The 26,477-nt window shown below is 34.2% G+C and overlaps 1 protein-coding gene across 7 annotated transcripts in view; it reads right to left on the bottom strand.

Annotated features, from left to right (window-relative positions):
- Positions 1-26,477, bottom strand: part of CEP290 (centrosomal protein 290) — a 108,021-nt gene that overhangs the window by 66,152 nt on the left and 15,392 nt on the right. For all 7 annotated transcript variants that reach the window (XM_053583689.1, XM_053583686.1, XM_053583687.1 and 4 more), the window contains 13 exons: positions 25,625-25,748; positions 20,063-20,235; positions 19,167-19,329; positions 17,560-17,660; positions 17,400-17,487; positions 15,594-15,691; positions 13,990-14,074; positions 13,308-13,450; positions 8,031-8,195; positions 7,482-7,631; positions 3,456-3,571; positions 1,625-1,727; positions 1,309-1,539 (listed from right to left, as the gene is read on the bottom strand). In XM_053583689.1, the coding sequence (XP_053439664.1) occupies positions 1,309-1,539; positions 1,625-1,727; positions 3,456-3,571; positions 7,482-7,631; positions 8,031-8,195; positions 13,308-13,450; positions 13,990-14,074; positions 15,594-15,691; positions 17,400-17,487; positions 17,560-17,660; positions 19,167-19,329; positions 20,063-20,235; positions 25,625-25,748 (1,740 nt within the window). The remainder of the gene's footprint in view (positions 1-1,308; positions 1,540-1,624; positions 1,728-3,455; positions 3,572-7,481; positions 7,632-8,030; positions 8,196-13,307; positions 13,451-13,989; positions 14,075-15,593; positions 15,692-17,399; positions 17,488-17,559; positions 17,661-19,166; positions 19,330-20,062; positions 20,236-25,624; positions 25,749-26,477) is intronic.

The following is a 26,477-nucleotide window of genomic DNA, read 5'->3' as shown; positions in this document are numbered from 1 at the left end:
GTTCATCGGCAAGATAATATCATTCATTACCACCTTTAAAGTACATGATAAAGTTCTCAAGTTCATTTTATTTTTACTTTGAATTCTGTGTTCATATGATCCTGACAAAATTAATCATGCAAATGAACAATTACATGCTTAAAAATAAGCTATAAAATATAAAGCAAGTTGCAGAGAGTGCACATATCATTGTGCAGAGAGTGTATAGGTCGTGGTGGAGAGAGTGCACATGTTGTGGTGCAGAGTGCGCAGGCCATGGTGCAGAGAGTGCGCACGTCGTGGTGCAGAGAGTGCACACATCGTGGTGCAGACAGTGTACATGTCGTGGTGCAGATAGTGTGCATGTCGTGGTCCACAGGGTGTAATATGTCGTGCAACATTAGCTGTGTTTGTTTATTTTTGCAAAAAGAAATATTAGAAGGATAATCAGTTACCTATAAGGGTTGGGGCAGAATAAGGTGAAAAGTACAAGGACAGAAGATTTCTCTGATTAAATCTTTTGAACATGTAAATGTTCTATATATTCAAATTTAATAGAAAAAGAAAAGCATTAATCCCTAAAATTGAAAAAAAGAAGAACATTTATATTATGTTATGTTATATATTTGAGTTTGTTATATATTTGAGTTTATACATCAAATAAGAGGAAAATTATTTCAAGTAACTCTAGGCTATGTTACTTTGCCTACACACATTCTCAGCAAGATACATTCTGAAGAAAGTAAGACATATAAAAAAACTTTAAACCATTGTTTTTGTTTTGTTAATACCATTGTAACTATTGCTATTTTTAAATTAATGTATGCATATTTCAATGTTAATAACCAAGAGTTTCAATGTTAAAAAAAAGAAATACAAGTACAAAATCAAAGAACATTAGTAAAAACCCCATACTATTTACTTACTCTACAATGTTAAATTTGAATTGGAAATAATAATATGAACTCATGGTTTAAATATCTGCATATTTTCCTAACTTGTCCACTGAAAGAGACACTAGGAATGACACTCCCAGAGCAATAATGCCCAGTGGCCAGTTTTGGTATATAAATGCTTTTCTCCCTAAAAAGAACCAGGGCTCTTCAAAGAAATGGCTTATTCTAAGTACAAACACGAGATGTACACTAAAATATTTAGGGTAGAAAAGCCTGCTATTTAAACACTGCTACAAAAAACAGGTGAACTAATTACAGCAAAATGTCAGTAAGTGGTATTAATCCAGGTGGTGGGTGTTAGTGACACTTACCTATCTTTTGCAAATCTAAAAATTTTCATAGCCAAAGCAAAACAAAACAGGAATAGAAGTACCTTAAATCTTTGCAAACATCCAATTTTTTCACAAACTTCAGCCTCCATTGACAACAACTCATTCTTTTGTTTCCCATTTTCTTTTCTAAGTTGTCGTTCTATTTCTGCTAAGGTTGTATATCGCCTTATGAGTGATTTTTCATTCACTTGCAAAACAGTAATTTTTCTACTATTTTCTGAAAGTATCTTTCTCATTTCATCTGAATCCGTCTCAAGAGCATTGAGCAAATTCTGCACAAAGACACAGATATTACCTGCTGAATCTCGCTATCTTAGTTTATACGTACTGTACGGTGATGTTAAGTGTTTTACTTACATTATATTCTTTTACTTTTATTGTATCTTGTTGGATTTGATCCTCAAGCTTTCTCTTTTCCTCTTTTATTGTATCAGATTCTGTTTTCCAGGTTTCCTTTTCACTAAAAAATAAAATGAAAGACAATAAACCTAAAACAATGTTTAAGTATAGAAAGAGATATTAGATTATGGGAATTTAAAATTTTCTTAAAACAAGAGACATTATAGCAACTCAGTACCTGAGAACACAAGAAACTGAAATTTCATATAAATAGGATTTAGACTGAAATTTTTAAAAAACAAATATAAGGTAACAAAGTATTCATACTATTTTCATTCTTTCCTGAGTCATCACTCTAAAATGATTACAATTTAATAACTGAAGCTGAATCTTATAAACATTTTCTTAAAAATAGAAAAGGACTAAGAAAATAATCCATACCCCAAATGAATTCTAGATATCAAGTCTCAACACTAATCTCATCGTTAAATTTGAATGTCATTTATAAAATATTTAGAATAGAAACAATATTTGAAATCATTATCCTTACAAAATTATGTGGAAAGGACACAAAATTTCAGTTGGAAAGGAGGAGTAAACTGAAGAGATCAGTCATACATCACTGTGTCTAGCTAGTAACAATACATTGTATATTTAAAAACTGCTAAGAGTCAATTTTAAATGTTCTCAGCACAAAAAAATAAGCATGAGAGGTAATACACGGGTTAAATAGCTTGATGTAACCACAACACAACATATACATAAATAAAACATCATACTGTAGATCATAAATATATACAATTTTACCTTGTCAATTACAAAAATAACTTAAAAATACATGTTAATTTTTTAAAAAGGCATGTAAGTCACTATTGCTTATATAAGAGATATTTCATATCTCATATCCAAGGTAAAATTGTATATATTTATGATCTACAGTATGATGTTTTATTATGTTTTATCTCTGTAAACTGCTTGATATAAACCAATTATGGTGGAATCACTTTCTTTGCCACTGAATGGTTCATATTTAAACACGTGACCCAATTTTAGCAAATCAGATCTGAGTCAAATTTGGCCACACACCTCTGGGAAAAAAAAGTTTATAAAAGAATAAAAATTTAAGTTTAAAAATTCTCCTCTTCTTCAACGCACATGGCTCTATAGTCTTCAAACTCAGGCAACTGTTTTAACCATGCAGAAGTCAACAACCATACCTAAACATGACCTGCCCTACAACTAGATTTGGCTTTCTTCTTTGGTTAGATAATAATCATCCTTAGTGTTTAAATCACCTTGATAACTACCCGTACTATTTAAATCACCTTTGACAAAGTATTCTACTTCCTACTAAGAAATCATGCTATTGATACAGTTAAGATGGCAGAGATGAGATGTTAGCTCCCCATGAGCCTATAAGATTACTGATGACACTGCTGATGATGAATGATGCCCAAAACAGCTGACATTTATGAGATGTTCACATGTGCCATGCACTTGCCTGAGCATTTTCATGTTTCACATAAGTTTCACAACATCTCTGTCAAAAAGATACTTCCAACACAGAAATTTACAGACAAGGAAGCTAAGATTATTTGCTCAAGGTCTTATCACCAGTAAATGTTAAAGTCTAGATTCAAACTCAGGGAGAATGATCCTCAGACACGGATGGGTTTCTAATCATTAACATACACTCTACCAAAAGTATTTTCTTGACAGCAGTGGGCAAGTCAAAACAAAAAGGAAGGGAAAAAGAAAATGTATAGGAGGAAAGAACAAACCAAAATATATAAATTATTTTTGTTACTTTCACTATGAACTATTTATAAATTTTTGCCAATACCTTTACCTTAGATATTCTTTATATAACAAGCTTTGTTGATGACGAATTACTGCGAATTTTCGGTTATAGTCTTCAAGAGAGTCTTCTAAACTTTTTAACTTCTCTTCTTTATTTTCTAGCTCCTAAAAATTGATATAGAAATAAGAATAACAGAGAACTCAAACGCATCAGCAAGAAAAAAACAAGGGATCCCATCGCAGGCTGGGCAAGGGATTTGAAGAGAAACTTCTCTGAAGAAGACAGGCGCACGGCCTTCAGACATATGAAAAAATGCTCATCATCTTTAATCATCAGAGAAATGCAAATCAAAACTACTTTGAGATATCATCTAACTCCAATGAGACTAGCCTATATCACAAAATCTCAAGACCAGAGATGTTGGCGTGGATGCGGAGAAAAGGGAACACTTCTGCACTGCTGGTGGGAATGCAAATTAATACATTCCTTTTGGAGGGATATATGGAGAACACTCAGAGATCTAAAAATAGATCTGCCATTCAATCCTGTAATTCCTCTGCTGGGCATATACCCAGAAGACCAAAAATCACAACATAACAAAGATATTTGTACCAGAATGTTTATTGCAGCCCAATTCATAATTGCTAAGTCATGGAAAAAGCCGAAGTGCCCATCGATCCACGAATGGATTAATAAATTGTGGTATATGTGTACCATGGAATACTATGCAGCCTTAAAGAAAGATGGAGACTTTACCTCTTTCATGTTTACATGGATGGAGCTGGAACATATTCTTCTTAGTAAAGTATCCCAAGAATGGAAGAAAAAATACCCAATGTACACAGCCCTACTATGAAACTAATTTGGGACTCTCACATGAAAGCTATAACCCAGCTACAACTTAACAATAGGGGGAAGTGGGAAAGGGGGGGTGGGTAGAGGGAGGGGAATCGGTGGGATCACACCTGTGGTGCATATTACAGGGGTATTTGCGAAACTTGGTAAATGTAGAATATAAATGTTTTGGCACAGTAACTGAGATAACGCCGGAAAGGCTATGTTAACCACTGGGATAAAAATGTGTCAAATGGTTTATGAAGTGAGTGTATGATGCCCCATAATCATATCATTGTATACACTTATGATTTAATAAAAAAAAAAAAAAAAAAAAAAAAGAAATAAGAATAAAAAAGTCATCAGTTTGAATGAGAAAGCATAAATTCATATTCTGGCAAGATTATAAAAAATATATAAAAAAGAAAAAGTCATCAAATTCATAAGTAGCACAGATTATTTCTGATAGTTCAGACATTTTAATTTAAAGCACATGGAATGAGGAATTTGCAAAAAATAAGTAACATACAGTGGGTAAAATTATTTTTATTATATGTGATAGTTGCGGTAAGCACATAAATTGCCATATACAACTGCTCTAAGCACAAACTTTTTATCAGAATAGTTACAAACTCACCTCCACTCAGCCACATACCTTTTTGTGAATATATACTCTTATACACCACTGAAATTGTCCTTTCAAATTACTTCATTTTAAACGTGAAATTGAAACTTAAAAAAATAAGTAACTTATTCAACAACAACAAACCTATTAGCACTAAACTTAGTTAACTATTTACCAAGAACATATGCCAGGCTTGGTGCCAGGTACTCTCCAAATATGAAGTCTGACAATTAAGTTCATGAACGTCCCACAGTGTGCTTATGTTGGAAGCTCTGTACGAATAACTCAGTACAAATAACTCGGTGTTTGTGTCAACATGTGGGAGTGTCTTGCTAAGTGGTATTCATTATTGTTGCATGTATTTGCATGCCTTCACAAGAATGTCAGAGTTTGAATTACAGCAATGAACAAATATTAATAAATTTCTTATTAAACTTGGCAAGAGTGGAAGTGAAATCAGGGACATGTTAGTTTAGGGGATCATACCATGAAGAAAATGGTAGTGTACAAATGGGTTAAATGCTTTTCTGAGAGGAGAGAAAGTGTCACTGATGAAGAGGGTGGTCAGTAACGAGGAGGACTGACTAAAACATTACAAAAATTCATACAGTTGTGTGTCAAAATTGTCAGCTGACGATGAGAAGCATGGCAGACCAAGTAAACATCGATAGAGAAACAATTAGGAAAATCTTAACCAAAAATCATGGCATGAGAGAAAGGTGAGGTTCTTGCATCACAACAATGTGCCAGCTCCCTCTGTGAGTGAGTTTTTAGCCAGTGAATGAAATAAATGTCTGGGAACAGCCTCCCTACTCACCTGATATGGCCCCAATGACTGTTTTATTTACCAAAGACAAATGAAATATTGAAAAGAAGACATTTTGATGACATTGGACATCAAGAGTAATACAATAGTTTTGAGGGCCTTTCTAGAAAAAGAGTTCCAAAATTGCTTTGAAGGGTGGACTAGGTGCTGGTGTAGGTACATAGCTTCTCAAGGCAAGTATTTTGAGGGTGACTGTAGGGAAGTGATATTCAGCAATGAGGTATGTAATACTTTCTAGCATAGTCCATGAACTTAATTGTCAGACCTTGTATGCAGATCCAAAATTTGAGGTAGAGTCTATCTAACTTCAAAGGTTTTGCCATGTCCATCACTTTATACTGCTTTAGGATTGAGATTCTAAGTATCTATTTTGCCACTTTGGACAGATCTTCAAACTTGCATTAGTTGTTTTCTAATTCACAATGGTTCCATATTTTTTTATATAAAGATGAAAAAACATGAACTTTATCTCAAACAATATAACAATGTCTAGTGTCTTTAGTTGCTGGCAGCATCCCTGTATTTCAAGACAATAAGGGAAATCATAAGAGTGCTAAAACTAGAAATTTAAAAACAACGATATAACATGAATTATAAAGCAATATTCTGACCTGACCTGAGATAACATATAAATACCAATGTTTTGAAAAAGATTAATGTAATTTCAAAATACAAAAACAGATATTTGATTATCATAACTCAAGTACTTTCACCAATGGATCATCTAGCAGAAGGAAAGAAGAATACCTATAATCAAAAACATATTTCCATTGACTCTTAAATTATTATTTAATAATACATTTTTGTAATCGTATTACAGTATATGTGATGAGTATTTAAACTTCAAATCAAATAATAAAAAACATCTGTCATTAAGCCATTTATATGAGGTTGAACAATCAAGTTCACAAACTCATTATAGTTTGTGAAGTGCCACAGATCTCAATGCTAACTATCACTACCATCACCTTCAAGCTCCTCCCCCTGGCCATCTGGTGACCACAGTGATATTCAACAGTCAGGTATGTAGCACTTTCTTTATCCTAGACTTTTTCCAGGATAAATTCATGAACTGAACTGTCAGACCTTTTATGACAAAAGTTCTGATGGCCATTCCAGAAAAAGAGCCCAATATTGCTTTGAAGGTGCACTAGGTGCTAGCATCAGTGGATAGCTTCCCAAGGGGAGTGCCTCAGTGACTGTACTTATATTAAGCAATGAGGTATATAGCACTTTTTCTAGGATGTGTTCGCAAACATACTTGTGTGATTTGTAATGACCATGACAGCAAAAGTAAGAAATAAACACAGAGCAAGCAGTATGGTACAGTACCCTTTCTTATTTGCTGATGCATTAACTAACCTCTTATAGGGTAAAGGGAAGAAGTGGCTTAACACCTTTTCCTTGTAGCTAATATAAAAAAGAGAACAATTCTCATCATAATTTTAAAAAGCTTTGTCAGAGTTTGTTCCCTTGTTTTCCAAACAACAGTAAATTAAAATGTTCATATAATTTACAAATTACTACTTTAGTAGTTACTGCCTGTTTTACATGTCAACAATATCTTTCATATGAATAGCATACATGTGAACAAGATGTGTAAACATACTTTTCAGGCAGATGAATGGAAAGGACTAAATTGCTCTTATCACATCCCATCTAACATCAAAATCCATTAATAATAGACATCACTATTACAATTCTGAAAACTCAAAGTAATACATGAAGACTACATTAAGAAATATACTATCGATGATTTTTTTTTATTCACATGTAAAATTTTCAATACCTGTAGGAGATGTATTAAATATTCATTCTGAGAATTAATAATATTGGCACTAGATGGTGTTATCCCATCAGGTAAATCTACTCCTTTAAATACAACGTTTGATCCTTGTGTTTGTCGTAAAAGATTGGTTTCTTTTTCAAGATGATCTATCTGGAAATAAACGATACAGCAATGAGAATCACATTACTGCACTCGAAGAAAGACAAACTATAAGGCTGTAACTCATACTTCATGCTTTCTCTAGTGAGTTTTTTTTTTTGTTTTGTTTTGTTTTTTTAAATAGATTGCGGAATGCCCTGCTAGGAATTAATTGAACCTTACCTTAATTTCCACTTATAAATGCCTAGGTATAAGACTTAGAATTTTTGTGTTATGTTTACATTATAGGGCACTTATTTTTCCACTATATTTTATTTAAAAAATCCAAATATTGATTTTAATATTGAAAAATTCAAGAGGTGTTTTATCAGAAAGCAGTCTTTAAAAGTTTCTCCTATGAAATCTATGGCCTTATGCTTTGCATTTTCTTCCATTTAATGAAGTTCTCACCTTTAAATTTGCTTTTGCCAACTGCTGCGAATAATCTATAGCTTCTTTCCGAGATTCCCTGAGCTCCTGTCTTAATTCTTCATTTCTTCCAGTAAGTTGATCAACTTGAGCTTTCAAATGTAGACTGGCATCAAAGATTCCTTCTGCATTCTTTGATTCTATAGCCTAGTATAATTATGTCATATATTAGAAATAGAAGGAAAATCTGTAAAAATCATGGTTAAAAGAAACCCGCCTTAAATAAAATTGACATTTAAGCATTTTTCTGTTCCCACTGCCATGAATAATAAAATATATCAATTCAAATTATTTGCAAATTTAGAAAACTTTAATTTACATTACTAAGAATCGTAATTACTTCATTATAACAAATAACAAATACCTGTTAATCTAAGTAGCATGGTAGATTAGAAAAAGGATCAAACAGTAATATAAATTTGGGCAAGTGACCTAAAGTCTTTATATGCACTCTAGTTTGTCTCTTAAAAAAGAGAAAATATTAGCTCTGCCTACTAAGCAGGGCTTTTTGTACAGTCGAAATGAGGTAATTTATATGTAAATGCTTTTAAATTATGCAGTATCTGAATTTAAAGCATGAACAAAGGAATAAAATAGCTACTAATTTCAAATAAGTGAATTTATCAGTGCTTCCTCTCCACAGCTGAAGCATACATGAAAACAAAGGCAAGGTATGATAACACCGTATTATCCAAGAGTAATGAATAAACAAAAATGATGTGTTAAAGATTAAAATATCAGAGTGGCTTCAGTGGCCCTAATACTCTAAGAATGACATATATAAATAAACATGTACCACGTACACACCTACATATTTGTACATAAATTATTTGGACTTCAGAAGAATTGTATGAACAAAACTGTTAAATGCAAACTAAAGGTTCAGAAATGAAGGTAGAAGACCAATAAGGTAAGATGAGTAAAACCAAATGTAATCTACTCAAGAGAGTAATCTATTAAAGAGAGTTTAACTCTAGGCAGTAGATTTATAAAAGCCTTCACCTTTTCTATTTTATTTCTGTGGTGTATTATATATTGTTGAATCGACCCTGTAACCAAACTTATAACCCATAATTTTTTTGATGTGTCGTTGAATTGTTTGCTAGGATATTATTGAATATTTTTGCATTGATATTCATTAATGACATTGGTCTATAGCTTTCTTTCTTTCTTGGGTTCTTTCCTGGTTTGGAGATGAAGGTGATATTTGCTTCATAGAATATGTTGGGGAGGATTCCTTCTTTTTCTATGTTTTGGAAAAGTTTATGTAATATAGGTACTAGGTTCCTCTTTGAAGGTTTGGTAGAATTCTGATGTGAAGCCATCTGGTCTCGGACTTTTCCTTTTGGGGAGATTTTATGTAGTTGATGCTATTTCTGTGCTTGATATAGGTCTATTCAAAATTTCTAATTCTTTCTGGGTGAATCTAGGGAAGTGGCATGTTTCCAAGTATTGGCCCATTTCCTCCAGATTTTCGTATTTCCTAGAATAGAGATTTTGGTAGTAATCATTGAGGATTTTTTGAATTTCTGTGTTGTCTGCTGCTATTTCTCCTTTATCTTTTCTGACTGATATTAGAGATTTTACTTTTCTGTTTCTGGTTCAGCTAGCCAAAGGTTTATCAATTTTATTAATCTTTTCAAAGAACCAACTTTATATTTTATTGATCTTCTGAATGCTTTTGTTTTCAATTTCATTTAATTCTGCTCTAATTTTGGTTGTTTCCTTTCTTTTTTTTTTTTATTAAATCATAGCTGTGTACATTAATGCAATCATGGGGTACAATGTGCTGGTTTTATATACAATATGAAATATTTTCATCAAACTGGTTAACACAGCCTTCACGGCATTTTCTTAGTGCGTTAAGACATTTATATTCTACACTTAGTAAATTTCACATGTACTCTTGTTAAAAAAAAAAAAGAGAGAGAGAGAGAGAAACTGTATGGACCATGGCTGCTGCTCCAGCAGACCTGTTCTCTGTGCAAATTCAACATCCTAGGGAAGTGCTACTCAGATGGTTGCTTCTTTTCTTCTGCTGGGTTTAGGGTTGGATTTTTCTTCCTTTTCCAGTTGCTTGAGATGATGCATTCGGTTGCTGAATTTCTCTCTATTTTCTTGAGAAAGGCTTCCAATTCTATAAATTTCCCTCTTAGGACTGCCTTTGCAGTATCACAATATCTTCATTATCATTTTTTTCTCCCCAAAATTGGTGATTTCCTTCTCAGTCTTGTCTTTGACCCAGCTATCATTCAACCTTAGGTTATTTAGTTTCCATGACTTTGAGTATCGTGCAGCCCAAATGCCCATCAACCCTTGAAGTGATTAACAAATTGTGGTATATATGTCATGAAATACCATGCACCCATAAAAGAGATAGAGACTTTACATCTTTTATGTTTACATGGATGGAGCTGGAACATAGTAATAAAGTATCCAATGTACTCAATACTATTATGAAACCAATATATAATCACTTACACATTCACACAAATGATAAAACACAAATGAAGTCCAAAAAGAAGAAGGGGAAAGGAGGGACAGGGGAGGAGAGGGAGAAGGGCGAGTGGAGGAAGGTTATCTGAAAGGATATGTGCACATATCTCTCCTAATGTGCACAATGCAAGGGTACATTTTAAAACAACTAAGAGTATATTATAAATGTAGTACCACAAAAAATCAGTGAGCTGATGCTGATGTTAATCAGTTTGATTTAAACATTCCACATTGTATATCAAATCATCACATTGTACCCCATAATGTATAGTTATGCTTTAATAAAAATTGAATTAAAAACTAAAATTAGGTACCACAAAAAAAAAAAAAAAAACTTCACCTAAAGGAGATGATCAGAGCAGGCCACATAGAGTAATGAATTACACTAATTCAAAAAGGGTACAAGGAAGCTAAAAGTAGATAGAAGAGGTACTCTGAATAACAACACCATGAGCTAGTTAGTTGTCTTGGTGAAGAATAGCGCTGTGTTGCCTTCATGGCCTTTTGCTAAAATGAGATTGAATTAGACAGTAGTTGGGAGCACTGAAAACAGAATAGTGCACTACAGCAACAAAAAGCATTGCAAAAGTACATAATGCAGAATTATCTGGTTTTAACTGTCATGGATTCTAACGATTTCCTAGAAAAAAAAATTGCCAGATTTATGAATTTCAGACATGACATATAAATCAGAAAAAAAAAATTATAAAGTCAAGGACAGAAGCATATGGACTCTATAGAAATAGTGGTCCAGAGAAAGCTCACAAATTGTCTATAGAAATAGAAGTTATGATTCCTGGGCTACTGTTATTTCTTTTAAATTTTGTCACTAAGTAGAGTTTCACTTAGAAATTAAGTTTGGTCTGAGACAAGGTAGTAGTAGTGTGCTACCATGTAGACAAAGATGTTCACATTAAAAAACCACAAAGAATCACTTTAAGCATATGAAAAACAAAGTCACCAGAGACAAAAAGGTAGAAGGAGAAAAACATAACAGAAATCAAATGTTTCTTAAAATCTTGTCAAATGATTTTCTTGCCTCAGGAAGTTTTTAACACACCGGTAGCATCTCCCTCTTATCTGATAATTACAGTGGCACTTCAGAAAGTGTTTATTGAGTAATCACAATAAAAAAAGCCATCTGATGAACTATAAGAATTTTTTTCTATTTAAATCAAGCCCAAATTTGTGAAACACTGTATTATTTAGTATGCTATATATATAGTCAGATAATGTTCAGATAAATGGTATCCACTTAAATATTACGATTCTAAAGTGTGTTTTATTTAAATTTACATAACAGTTAATGCTATGGAATTTTTAAGTCCTTGCATGGTAAATACAAATAGAATATTATTTGATATCTAAATCTTTCTTACAGCAATGAATAAGTGTTTAATTAAAATAAAGCCACTCCATATAACTTCTGGGTTTATGACCTAAGTCCTAATAGACGTATAATCCCAATATGAAAATTAATACAAAAACAACTACCTAGAGGTTCTAGAAAATTAACAAAAATAAACAGATTTTAAGGGGAGCTGGAATCCGGAAGGTAAAAAAAAATTTTTGAATTTGACATTTTTAAGGCTTTAAGTTAGAGATTAGGCTGCAACTACAATGACCTATCAAATTTCTTATCTAGAAAACCAGAGGATAGAACCCACGCCCCATGAAAGCAAGTGGGAAATCCCACTAAGAAGAAAGTCAACAAAAAGAAAAGGAGCTCCAAATTCTATGTAGAAAACTCTGGCAGGTCTCAGGCTAACCCTTGAACCTAAGGAATGGAGAAAGCAGGCGGCACCTGTGGCTCAGTGAGTAGGACGCCGGCCCCATATAACAAGGGGGGCGGCTTTGAACCCAGCCCCAGCCAAACTGCAACAAAAAAAATAGTTGGGCATTGTAGTGGGCACCTGTAGTACCTGCTACTCGGAAGACTAAGGCAAGAGAATTGCCCAGGAGCTGGAGGTTGCTGTGAGCTGTGACACCACGGCACTCTACCAAGGGCAATAAAGTGAGACTCTATCTCTAAAAATAAAGAATGGAGAAGTATCAGTGAATTAGAAGATAGATCAATAGCAATCATCCATTTGGTAGAAGAAAAAACAAAAGATAAAAGGGAATAAAAAAAGAATGGAGCCACAGAGCCTCGGGGCCTGTATGAAAATATCAAAAGGTCTAATATGCGCGTCACTGAAGTTCCAGAGAATAAAGCAAAAATCAATAATCGAACAAATCATGACAGAGACTTCTCAATTATGGTGAAAAGCATAAGCAAACAGATCCAAGACGCTCAGTAAACCTCAGACAAGATACAAATAAACTCCTGCACACATATGTGCGTGCACACACACACACCTCAACACACATGTGCATACACACACCCCAGCACACATATGTCCACGCACACACACACCCCAGCACACATATGTGCATACACACACCCCAGCACACATATGTGCTCGCACACACACCTCGGCACACATATATGCACACACACACCTCTCAGCACACATATGTGCACACACACACCCCAGCACACATATGTGCATACACACACCTCAGCACACATATATGCACACACACACCTCAGCACACATATGTGCATGCAAACACACACCTTAGCACATTATAGTGGAAACAAAGATTCAAAACTGAAAATATCTTATCAGAAATTATGGAGACCAGTACATGGTAAAACAGCATCTTAAAAGTACTGGGGGAAAAAAAACATTAAAATGAAAAAAAATAAAAAAAACTTACATTAACTAGTCTCTCAAGACTAGGAATAATAAGGGATGTTTCTCCTCCTTTAACATCAGAATCTTTCTGCATTTCCTTAATAGCTTGTAATATTTCTTTCATACCTTCTTCTAGTTGCTTATTTTCTTGAAATAATTCTTTCACTGTAATTACACAGTTTTCTGATTAAATGAACAGATCTTTTTTGCAATTTACACTATTCTATAAGATGATGAATATTTCACATACAGAAAAATACTCATTAGGAACTATAAATGTAAATAAATATACAACACTTCAACTATAAGTCCAATGCAAATAGTTAAATAGTTAACTATTAGACCCATTTATGTCATGTGTATAGACATATCTCATGACTAGAAATAAATCAAAAGCATACTTTTGCCTCAACTTAAAACTATATATATTAAAAATCTTCTAAATTTGGTTTTCTAACCTCATTTTAATTAGAGAACACAAAAGAAAAACAATATAAATCTTCACAAAAAATTCATATGAATAATACTCTTGGACAATGAAAACAGTAAGGCAAACTAATAGGAGAGTGAGAGCTTCATGTATATATGTTATAATTCAGAATAAAACAGATTAGAAGACAGAATGTACTAAAGTCCTCCCATATTATATCACAACCATGATTTAATAATAGAAAAAGCATTAAAGAAAGATAACAATAACTTACATTTACTCTGAAATTTGACTATAACCATCCTACTTTTCTCTAAATCTCTTTCCTTTTCGATTAGTTCTTTTGAAAGAAATTCACTCTGAAAAAAACAAAGAATATAAAATTGGTTTTTTTTTTATAAAAATCACAACAGTCTACAGTTTTCAAGCTAAAGAAGTTTGATCAATTGAAGTACAGCACAACAAAAACAAGCTACAGAAATATAGCAGCAATTATAAAAATAAAATAAAACCTAAATAGTAAAACAGATGGTCATCTTCCTCCCACTTTCTCCCTCCTCCAACCCCATGGTAAGAAGCAAAGAAATATAAACAGATTTTTATCTTTAGGATCACAATCATCTCTTAATGGTCAGCCTTTACACTACCTGTTCTGCCTGGCTTCTACGACGTTCAAGCTCTATTTCTGCATTCCTACTCTCTGCTTCTTTGATCAATAAATCCTGTGCTATGATTTCATTCTAAAGAAACATTTAATAAATTAGGTCAACGAGTTCATATCAAATGTACTGCATATTTTGATTTTTTTAAAATATAATGTGCATAAAGTGGTGTTAATGTACAAACAAAAAAATTCTTATTATAATTGTTAGAGAAGTCATAAAAAAGCAATCTCAGGAATATAAACTGAAGGAAAGCTCACCTGAGATCTAAGAAATACTAGTTCTCTCCGTAGCTGTTCTATAAGATTATCAAGAGGATCTATCTGAGATAATTTTGGTTGTACAGTAATAGGCACAGGGTCCAGAAGATTAACCTTAAGCTTACGGTCCAAAATCTCCACCTGTGAAGGTACTTGATTTTCTCTTTTATCTTCTTTCAAATTAGTATCAGAAAAATTGATTTGGGTGTGAACCTGTTCATTTTCTAATGTTGCTACATGTGATTTATCCGTATCACATCTATCATCATAAATTTGCTGACAAAATATTTCAGATTTTTGCCTACATGATAACTTCTGCATTAAGTCTGAAGCTGTTGATAAGGCTTGAAAAGATGAATCACTTTTTTGTATGAAATTAGTCTTTTGTAGCATTTGATGGCTTCGCGACACTTTCTTCATAGAGTCATCAGAAAGAGAACATAAATAGTCATTTATTTCTTCATGGCTCTCCCTAGTAAAGTTACTGACTAATGATTCCAGATTTCTTAAAGACTGTAGGCATGGTGCTTTAAAAATTTCTCTTATTGTAATAGTTTCTGGAGTTGAATTATCTTTTACTTGCATGGATGAAGAATGTCTAGTTAAAGATATAAAAGGATCCATTCCACTTTCTGTACTATGATGAATTTCAGGAAACATTCTTGCTAATGATCCTGTCACCATCTTCTCTGTTGGCTCATTCTGATCTGACTGTGGAATACTGAATGACAGTCTCCTAGGCAGCAGCTCTATTTTATCTGAACTAATCTGTATTCAGAGTAAATAATGGCTCATTAGTCAATCTTTGTATCAACAAAAGTTATTTAAATAAGCAAACATTTCCTCTACTTAATTAACAACTATTAAAAAAGTAAATGAGATAAAAGGGGAAGAAATGAAAGCATTGATAACATTTTTCTTTATGCTCTTAGCCCCAGCAGTACTTTACTGTTTACCTTTGATTGTGCTTCACTCATATTTTTAAATTTTGTTGGTCCTAATCTATCTTCTTGAGAAATATTTTCAATTAGGTTCAGGTCCTCAATGGTTAATCCTTTATATAAAAGAATTAAAAAATTAAAAATCTAAAAACAACCCTCCTACTATTCCAACATTTTAATTCTGAAAAACTCCAAGCAAGTTTTAAACCAAACAAGAGACAATCATTATTTCTAAAATCCTCAATCCACATGTAGCCAATACAAACTCGTGATCTAACTCACTTTTAATAAAAACTATTAATAATGTGAGAAACTAATCTGAATTTTTTCTCCTCTACCATTCTTTACCCATTATATCAAAGTGCTAATTAAAAGAGCAATAAAATAGTTAAAAGTCACAAAGTACATAAGAAACACAAATAATCAGAAAATAGTTATTGTCATAATAAATTATAAGTTTCACTTCTCTAGAAAATTCTTGATGTATTATAGAAATCACAATGCTAAAAAAAACCCTGTGATCTTATTCATAGATATGCTACTGGACTTGGGGAAAAAAATCCCTGCTGTATGATCTTATAACAAAATGCACTCCATGGCCGGATGCAGTGGCTCATACCTGTAATCCAAACACTCTGAGAAGCTAAGGTAGTGGATTGCTTGAGCTCACAAGTTCAAGACTAGCCTGATCAAAAAGTGAGACCCTCATCTCTACTAAAAATAGAAAAACTGAGGCAAGAGGATCTCTTGAGGCCAAAAGTTGGAGATTGCTATGAGCTCTGATGCCATGGCACTCTACCCAGGGTGACAACTTGAGACTGTGTCAAAAAAAAAAAAAAAAGCACTGTAATGGCTAGTATAAAATTTAACCAAGTAAAATAAAATAAAATTAAAAATATGTTAATTTATATTCAATAAAACATTACTTTCACTTAGTAAATAATTTACAATAAAAGATTTTCAACACACAACCCTTTAAGGAAAAATATGAAGAATAACAAACTATATTAAAATAAAAATTACTAAGTTTTATCATTCATATTCACGAAATAGTATGTTTACTATGAATAACATATTGGGGCTGTCAATAAATTAAGAGACTATAATGTAACATAAACTCTTCATAATTCCACAATTCTAAGGTTCATTTTTGTTTGCTTATTTTTTTACCTGTTTTCAGATTAAGGAATGAACCCAATGATACCCACTTTTCTCTTCTTCAGGCCATTATTTTCATTTATTAAACTGTAGCAGAACCATAGTAATATAACAAAAATAACATACAGAAAATTTCAGATCCATTTCAACTCATTTCCCAATGATTCTTTTTTGTTTTTTTTGTAGAGACAGAGTCTCACTTTACCGCCCTCAGTAGAGTGCCATGATGTCACAGGACTCACGGCAACCTCTAACTCTTGGGCTTCCACGATTCTCCTGCCTCAGCCTCCCGAGCAGCTGGGACTATAGGCGCCCGCCACAACGCCCGGCTATTTTTTGGTTGCAATTCAGCAGAGGCTGGGTTTGAAGCCGCCACCCTCGGTATGTGGGGCCGGTGCCCTACTCACTGAGCCACAGGCGCCACCCTCCCAATGATTCTTTAAAACAGGGATGCCCAACCTTTCTTTTTTCTCTGCCGCACATTGGAAGAATTAAGAATTGTCTTAGGCCATACATCAAATATGCAAACATTAATGAAAGCATATTAGCAAAAAAAAAGGGGTCTATGAAGCGATACCCAACACCACAGATAAGTAAAACAGTCCTCATAAAACCCCACAGGTTGGACATCCTGTTTTAAAGGTTTAGAATAACTAAGTATACCTGAAGTTGCACTTCTTTTTCCTCTTTCTTGAGCCATTTGACGAATCTTTTTTTTCAGATCAAGTCGTTCCTCTTCCAGACTTTCAATCTGCAAAGTATGAATTGTTAGTATTTCTCTTTAGTTTAACCAAGAAAATAATAAATTGACCACCATACTTGCCTCTTTCAAAAGAATCTGGTTTTCAGCTCTGTACTGCTGCTGTTTTAAGCGTTTACTATTTCTAAATTCAGTTAAATCAATCATTGTCTTTGGTTCAAGGCCTAAAGTAAAAAGCAATATAGTTACAACTTAAAAACATTAACATAAACTTCTACAACTTCATATGCCATCAAGCAACCAGTTATAATTTATTTAGCCAATATCACTGAAGAATGGGATACTTTTTGTGCCACAATTTTTCAGACATTTGAACTGTAAGCCAACATAAAATTTTATCACAATTATTACTAGAAATCCTGACAAAAACCTAAAGCAAATTATTAGCCAAGATTTGGGGACCTTCTAAACACAGAAAATGTGGGTTTATGACAGTATCTAGATTGGTCACAGTCATCTTTAGGAACTTCCAGATTCCAGACTGACCTGACAGGTTGAGCTGATCAGAAGCCTAACTTGAAGTCCCAGTATAACTCTGGGTCCCAGTTAGACAGACATTTTCACAAATACATAATCTGTATAAAATATTTATGTTTCTTTCCCTAGAAAAACGTTTTCACATATAGATTGCCATTTTAACTAAGAAAGCATCAACTGAACTTTAACAACTCTAATAAAATCGATAGGTATTTATTTTCATTATAAAGAAACAACTTAGAATGAACTGTTATAACATTCAAACTAGTAATATTTACTAATAAACTATTTATTAAAATGAACATATAAACTCTCAAGTTATATTTACTAATTCTCAGAGTCAACGGAAACTGTAAAATATTCAGCTGAAGTAAAACTTGTAAGCAGTCTAAATTTTAAAAGTACTTAAGAGTCTTTAAAGGCTTTACAAAGTATTTCTAAATGTCCTCATGAACTCATCTGAAAAAAAGCATTTTGCAAACAAACATGGGTCAAACAGACCCTACTTCTGTTGAAAAAAAAAAGGATAACTTCTTTTTTTCTTTTTCTTTGAGACAGAGTCTCATTTTGTCACCATTGGTAGAGCGCTATGGTGTCACAGCTCACAGCAACCTCAAACTCTTGGGCTCAAGAGATACTCTTGCTTCAGCCTCAAGTAGCTGGGAATACAGGTGCCGGCAACAATGCCCAGCTATTTTTTCTTTTTAAGAGACAAGGTCTCACCCTGGCTCAGGCTGGTCTCAAACTTGTGAGCTCAGGCAATCCACCCGCCTCAGCCTCCCAGAGTGCTAGGATTACAGGCATAAGCTACTGTGCAAGGCTGGTTAACTTCTGACATGCAGCAGCGGTATGAATTTAAGACTTTCATTTTTTTTTTTTTTTAGCTGGCTGGGCCGGGTTCAAACCCACCACCCTTGGTATATGGGGCCAGCACCCAAGACTTTCATTTTCTAAAGAAGTAGTTACTACTGCTGGAGTAAAGCAATGTTCCAGCTGTGCCCACTCACCATCTCAATCCCATCAAATCCCCAATCCCACTTCAATCCAGCAACTCCACTGTTGCTTTAAATGTTTTTATAGAACATTCATGAAGGAAAAAAAAGAATTTAACTAGTTAAAATAACAAAAAGTAAAACAAAAAAGACTTAAACATCAGAGCTGATAAAAACCACATAACTTAAAAGATGGCTTACCCATTCGCTCTCTAAGTGCCTCGTTTTCATCAAGGAAATCATTGATCTTCAACTCAAGCTTATTGATTTCCTTTGTCAATACTTCAATCTCTCGATCTCTTATTTTAATTTGGTTTTTTAAATTCTTTATTTCAATAACAGCATCTTCCAAGCCATATACTCCCTGAAAAATATCCAATTTAACTTAAATATGTTTTATTTAAATATATTTATCAAATTAAAAAAAAATGTTTTACTATGCCTAAGGGAAAAATGCACATATACTGACAATTTATATCACTAAACTGGATTTTTTTTATTGTGATTTTATAAACATAAGCTAGTAATAAGAATGACGATGAAATATGGGTCAGTTGACACTAGTCAACAGCCTAATGGCAAAGTGACTCAGAATTTGTACTATATGCATATATAACACTTAACAAAACACAGAGGAAGAATAGTAAAAGAGAAGCAGTAATATCAGCACAATATAATAAAGTCATCAGTTGTCTGATGTCGTTGTGATTAAAAATAACAAAAGTACAAAGCAGGTGGTGTTAACATAGCAGGCAACAAAACTGATCTTGTCATAAATTTTATCAAACTTGCCAGGTGTCACATCTACATGACAACAAAATGGACCCAGAAAACAAAGAATCTAATTCTGCTGCCTCACCAAAATGGATTATCTGAGCAAAATGCCCTGATTATGAAGTTTGAAAATAATTCTCCTGCCCAAAAGTAAATGCTACTAAATTTAAATAGTTTAGTATAAATTAATTAAGATAAGCTTTATCAAAATACATTTATGGAATTTTTCTAGATGTTATACAGTTAAACAGCACAGAACAGTCTAACCCTGAGTGGTGAGAATAATTTCTAAGCTCCTTGATTGACAAGACAAAAATACATACCGATTCATAATCTTTTAATCGCTTCAGCGCCTCAACTAATTCTTTATCCTTTTCCCTAGCATCAGCCTCAGCAAGTTCAGCTGTTCTCTCGGCCTCTTTAGTTTTCCCTTCTAAAATTTGTATCTTTGACTGAATTTTCATATAACAAGTCTGTTGAGAAAGGGCTGAAGCACCTACAAAAAACAAAAATCATGAATTAATTGAATTGCATACTATTTCCTTCAAAACAGTGTTTCTAATATGAAGGCAAGAGAAATGGAATGCCACATAAAAAAGCTCCTTTAGTGTTACAATTTTATATTTGCAAGATGAAAGTTTTGTTGTTTTAACTAAAAAAGTAAAGTTCAGTAAAATCATCTTAGCTAAAAAGGTGTGCATTATAAAAGGCTACAGAACACTGTTTTACAAAAAATCATTGTGTCAGAAACTTCTAGCTATTCATAATATTCAAACTTCCTTTTGTCTACTGTACTACAACTATAGATTTTTAGTTAGACACATGGCTATGTAAAATAAATACTAAATTTCCAGTTATACCTCAGCAACTAGGAGTGGTCATTTCACTAAATCGGATATAAATACAAAGATCATGTGCTAATTTCAAAATATGTTTTTAAAGCAGAAGAATAAAAGCTTTATTTTCTCTTGTCTCTTTCCTATGAAAGGTGGAATGTGGATATGAACTTAGTGTTCTTAGAATATGAGATAGAAATCCCACATTGAGATAGGCAGAACAACATAATACAAGATCCCTGATACCTAAAATTTGCACAGCTGTCACACAAATCCTGCACTAGTTGATTCAACTTTGTTCGTATCATAGAGCAATAAATTTCTATCTTGTTTAAACCACTGGTCTATCCTCGATTTTTCTGTCACTTGCAGCTAAAATGTTCCTAAATCCCTACTTGTATTATCTCCCTAAATTGTCACTATATCAAAACATAACATTCTTATTATATTCCAAAATAATATTTTAAAGTTTATTGACACAGATCATTCTCACACTCACCCATAATAAACATTTACCAATCTATAAGGCATATACTGACATTGGAGTTATACATGTAAAACACAATGGGCTAGTACAGGAGATCACACTAGTTTTTAAGAAATGATCCCTGCTCCCTGGAGCTAACAGCCTGGCTGTGGAACGTGACTGAGGCTGAGCTGTCCTCAGATATCCATTCTCTGCTTCTTCCATGTGGCCTTCCACAATAAACACTAGCTTTGCCCACCTAACCTTCAGCATGTGCTTTTGTCTCTCTTTATCACATTGGTTGGGATAAAGACATGACAGTAAGTTTCCATTTTGGATAGAGCAGATGAAGGTAACACCCTGAACTGCCTAATTCTAGACCAGTACACACCTGAAAAATAAACTTTCATCTTGATTTTGCCACTGTTCTTCAGATCTCTGCTTGTGATACTTAAACCTAACCCTAACCAATGAAGGAAGAACACCATTGGCCATCATGATTCATAAGTTAATTTCAAGATATAGAGTATAGTTCAGTACATACACCTCTGTGAGCTTTGGATATCATATGACTATGTACTGACGAAAAAGTCATTAGAGAAGACCTCCTTATTGGATGGTGAACATCAACTGCCGGTTTTCCTCCTAGTGACCGGAACACGTAAATCCATACAATCAGTCATCTCTTTAAAGCAGTTCAAACTTCTATCAGAGTATTCCAAAAACAGAATACACACACCAATAGTGCACCCAGTACACAAGTGGGCCCTTGATGCTACACAACAGTCATAGTATATTTCCCAAGTCTTCATTTTTTCAGATGACCATTTTATACTTTCTCTTATCTCTTCTTGAACTTGTGGTACACAGTAGAACCTCCATAGGTGACCACCCCTCTATATTGACCACCTCCTTAAGTTGACCTAATTTTCATAGATGGACATGCACCCCATGTACATGGGAGGCCTGTTTGCTTATGTTGACAACCTCTGTATGTTGACCAGTTTGTCATAGTTCCCTGGGTGGTCACCTTACAGAGATTCTGTTGTATTTTCCCCTATTTTCACTTTCAGCTGAGAACCTTGCTTGTTCCACTGAGAAAACAGCAATAATCAGTAGAAAACTTCTATAAACTCCCCATCAGGACATCAACCCAACCTACCTTCCCTTCTGTAATGACGAATGAACTCAGCCACCAGTACCTCTACTATACACTCTACCTTCCTTTCTGTAATGATGAATGAACTCAGCCACCAGTACCTCTACCTATACACTCTACCTTCCCTTCTGTAATGACGATGAACTCAGCCACCAGTACCTCTATCTATACACTCTACCTTCCCTTCTGTAATGACGGATGAACTCGGCCACCAGTATCTCTATCTATACACTCTACCTCCCTTCGGTAATGACGGATGAACTCAGCCACCAGTACCTCTATCTATACACTCTACCTTCCCTTCTGTAATGACAGATGAACTCGGCCACCAGTATCTCTATCTATACACTCTACCTTCCCTTCTGTAATGACGGATGAACTCAGCCACCTGTACCTCTATCTATACACTCTACTTTCCCTTCTGTAATGACAGATGAACTCAGCCACCAGTACCTCTATCTATACACTCTACCTTCCCTTCTGTAATGACGGATGAACTCAGCCACCTGTACCTCTATCTATACACTCTACTTTCCCTTGTGTAATGACAGATGAAGTCTCTGTGTTCCTAGTTAAGGCCAACCCCTTCACTGGTACATTAGGACCCACTCCTGCCTTCTCAATGATACTGCTCTAAAACTTCCATCTCCTCTTCTCCTTCATCAATTCATCAAATATTTTTTCTTTAATGGAGCTTTTCCATGAACCTAGAATCATGAGTTATTTCTTCCATCTTAAAGAGAGAACCCCAGCCAGCCATGGTAGCTCACTCCTGCAATCTTAGCACTCTGGGAGACTGAAGTGTGAAAATCACTTGAGGCCAAAAGTTTGAGAGCAGCCTGGGTAACAGAATGAAACCCTGTCTCTACTAAAAATGAAAAAGAATTAGCCGGGCATGGTGACATGTGCCTGTAGACCTAGCTAGTTGGGAGACTGAAGCAGGAGGATCACCTGGGCTCAGGAGTGTGAGGTTAGATGAACTCTGACCACGTCATGCCACTGCATTCCACCCTGGATGTAGATGGCAGAGTTAGGCCTTTGCTTTTAAAGAAAAAAAAATTAAATTTCTATATCCTCTTTAACCTTAATCTACTTTATTTCTCCTTCCCTTTATAAAAATGCTTCTGGAAAAGAGACCTCCTGTATTTCTTTTCCCCATTTCCTCTCTCTCCATTTTCTCGAGAACCAAAAATGACTGTGCTAAGTCCAACAATAGTCAGTGGAGATCTTGACCTGCCTGCAGCAATGAAGACACGGCTCTTTATTCTTCCTGATAACATCCTTCATGTGGTTTTCAGGACTCTCCATGTTCCCAGTTTTCCTCTCACCTTGTCAGCCATTTTTTTCAGTGTCATCTGGTTATTTCTTTTCACGTCCTCAACTTCTAACGTAGAAGTATCTCAAGGCTAAGTCGTTAGGTTTTTTCTTCATAAACTACATTCATTCCCCGATGATCTTATCTAACCTCACTTCAAATACCACTTTAGTGGAGATGATTCCCAAATTTTTATCTTTAGCTTAGATTACTCTCCTCCACTTCAGACTTTTATATACAAGTGCTACTTAACGCCTTCATCTGGATGTTTAATAAACATCTAAAACTTCATGTCCAAAACTGAGTAACTAATTACTTTTAACCTGCTCTTTAAACACAAGACTCCCAGTGTTCAAACCAAGTCCCAACTCTTTCTCTCACATCCTACATAATTAATCAGTCAGCAACTCCATTTCTATCACCTTCAAAATACATCCAGAACAGACTACAGCTAATAACTCCCCTACTACCACCATGCTCCAAACCACCATCACCTTTCTCCAGATTACTGCAATAGTCTTCAAACAGGTCTCCCTGCTTCTGTACTTAACCAGTCCTACTGTCCATTGCAGATAATAGCATAAGTCAAGTTATATCACTCCTATCTTGAGAAACAGTCTTTGGTGCCCTTTCTTACTTAAAAGCCAGAGTCCTCACATTGAACAGGAAGACCCACTGTGACAATGGCTTCCGGTTACCTCTCTGATCTCATCCCTTCTCAGTACAGTGAGAACCACTTCACTTGCTCACTCTACTCCAGACACAAAGTCTGCTTTGTGGTTCCTCAAACATGCTTGGTATACTCTGACTTTATTGCCTTTATAATTATTCGCTCTGCTTAGCGCCATTTGCATAACATTTCCTGTATGTCTGTTCGCTCCTCAGTGAGTCTTCTGCCTCACTATCTGGATTACAACTCTACTTCCAAATACCACCACCATCACTACACTTCCACACATACAGATTCCCTATTTCCCCTTCATGTCTTTATTTTCTATGTTTAGCAATTATAATAAATATGTCAATGACGAATAGTTGGCACTAGTGTGTCCTGTATAACTCTAGTATGCAGTGCTATGGAATTACAACACCATGGATGATGGAAGGGCTTTTATGCAGAGGATTTAATATGTTAGACAAGGTAGTATGACACAGGGTAAGGAGACTATGATAACACATTAATTGGTGAAGATTAATTCAAATGTTGTGTCAGATTACTTCTGAAAACTATTTGCAATGCTGCTACACTGATCAAAATTTTACCAGTTTTTGGCCGGGAGCTTGGCTTACATCTGTAATCCCAGCACTCTGGGAGGCCAAAGTGGGTGGACTGCCTCAGCTCACGGTTCAAGACCAGCCTACGCGAGAGCAAGACCCTTTCTCTAAAAATAACTTGGTGTTGTGGCAGGTGCCTGTAACCCAGTTACTTCAGAGGCTGAAGCAAGAGACTCCCTTGAGCCCAAAAGTTTGAGGTTGCTGTAAATTATGATGCCAGGGCACTCTACTGAGGTGACAAAGTGAGACTCTACCTCAAAAAAAAAAAAAAAAAAAATTTTTTTACTATTTTTCATTCCAGGATTTTTGCCCTTTTTTAATTTCATGGCAAACTTGAGCTTGTAAGTTAAACTTCTGTGGCATGCTTAAATTATGTTGATCAAAAAAAGAGTAAAAAAAAGAAATATACTTACCGTGCTTTGAACTTCTTTCAAAATAATAAATGAATGATTAAAAATTTTTGTGGTACACCTAAAATCTTCTCATAGCACACCAGTATGCTCAGCTTACCAGTTGAAAATCGCTGCTCTATTCTTTGTTAATTATTAAAAGGTTGAAAGAAAAAAAATTGTATCACCATTTTTCATTTCCTTCATATAACCAATCTAGAGGTTAATGTAATTTTCATCAAAGGAAAAAAATAATAGAAAACACATCCATTGTTTACAAATTAAAGCACTAGTAATATCTGTAATTAATACTCTGTATAATTTTTTGACATTATGATGAAACTCAAAAGGAGAAAGTTCAATAATTGACATGACCTGATTTTAATAAAAATACTTTAAACACATATATAAAATAACTTTACATACTTTTAAAATATTTAATTACCTTTGTTTCTTTGGAGCTCATTTTTCAAATCTTCAATAATAAAAGTACTTTTTTCCATTTCTTTTGTATATTGTTCTACTTGCTCAGTGAGCATCTTAATTTGACTGTCCCTTTCCTGTACACCCTATAAAATATTTTAAAACATGTGAATGTTTTGTGTATGTGAATGTTGACATACATTTTAATAAGGAGAAAGGTAGGTCTCGTTTTTCAACAAGACTGTAGAATATACTTTCTTGTAGGTAAAACTATGCCTTTTAATATTTTTTATGCCTCACACACAGTACACAGTATAAGGTACACTGCTGTCCCTCCAGTGCTAAAGATGGACACAATGACTAACACTCTGGCAAACAGGAATTTCAGAACACCCTGATATGTGTAGCTTCTCATAACTCCTCTTGCCTGACTTTTCCTCATCAACCATTCAATTTCATTTTTTTACTATTTTGTACATTTGTGTTTTGCCCTGCTTTCTCTTTTATTCTACTTTTTTACCCTTTTAGTACTTCATTAAAAAATATTATCCCCTATAACTGTTCTTATGCTCTAAATACTTCTCAAAATTCCTTTCTTCTGGACTATGACTATAGCACAGATGACAAAAACGTGACTCTAGGTAAGTTTATGTATATTCACCAAAAATAAAATCTTTAGGTAGCACAAATTACAACCCCACTTTTAGCTTATTTCACATTGTATAGGGTGTGTCAGGACTAGGGTACAATAACCTTAATGGCAGAGTACTAAAATATTTTAAGATTTCTAGTTTTTAAGTTTCTTATTAAATAATTACCAACCACAACAATGTATTATACAAATAAACACTGAGAACTAAACAAAACAATTTAGT

Source organism: Nycticebus coucang, chromosome 3 (assembly GCF_027406575.1).
Source record: "Nycticebus coucang isolate mNycCou1 chromosome 3, mNycCou1.pri, whole genome shotgun sequence".
NCBI lineage: Eukaryota > Metazoa > Chordata > Mammalia > Primates > Lorisidae > Nycticebus > Nycticebus coucang.
Note: the sequence above shows the minus strand (reverse complement) of the source record. Positions and strands in the feature narration are given on the sequence as shown.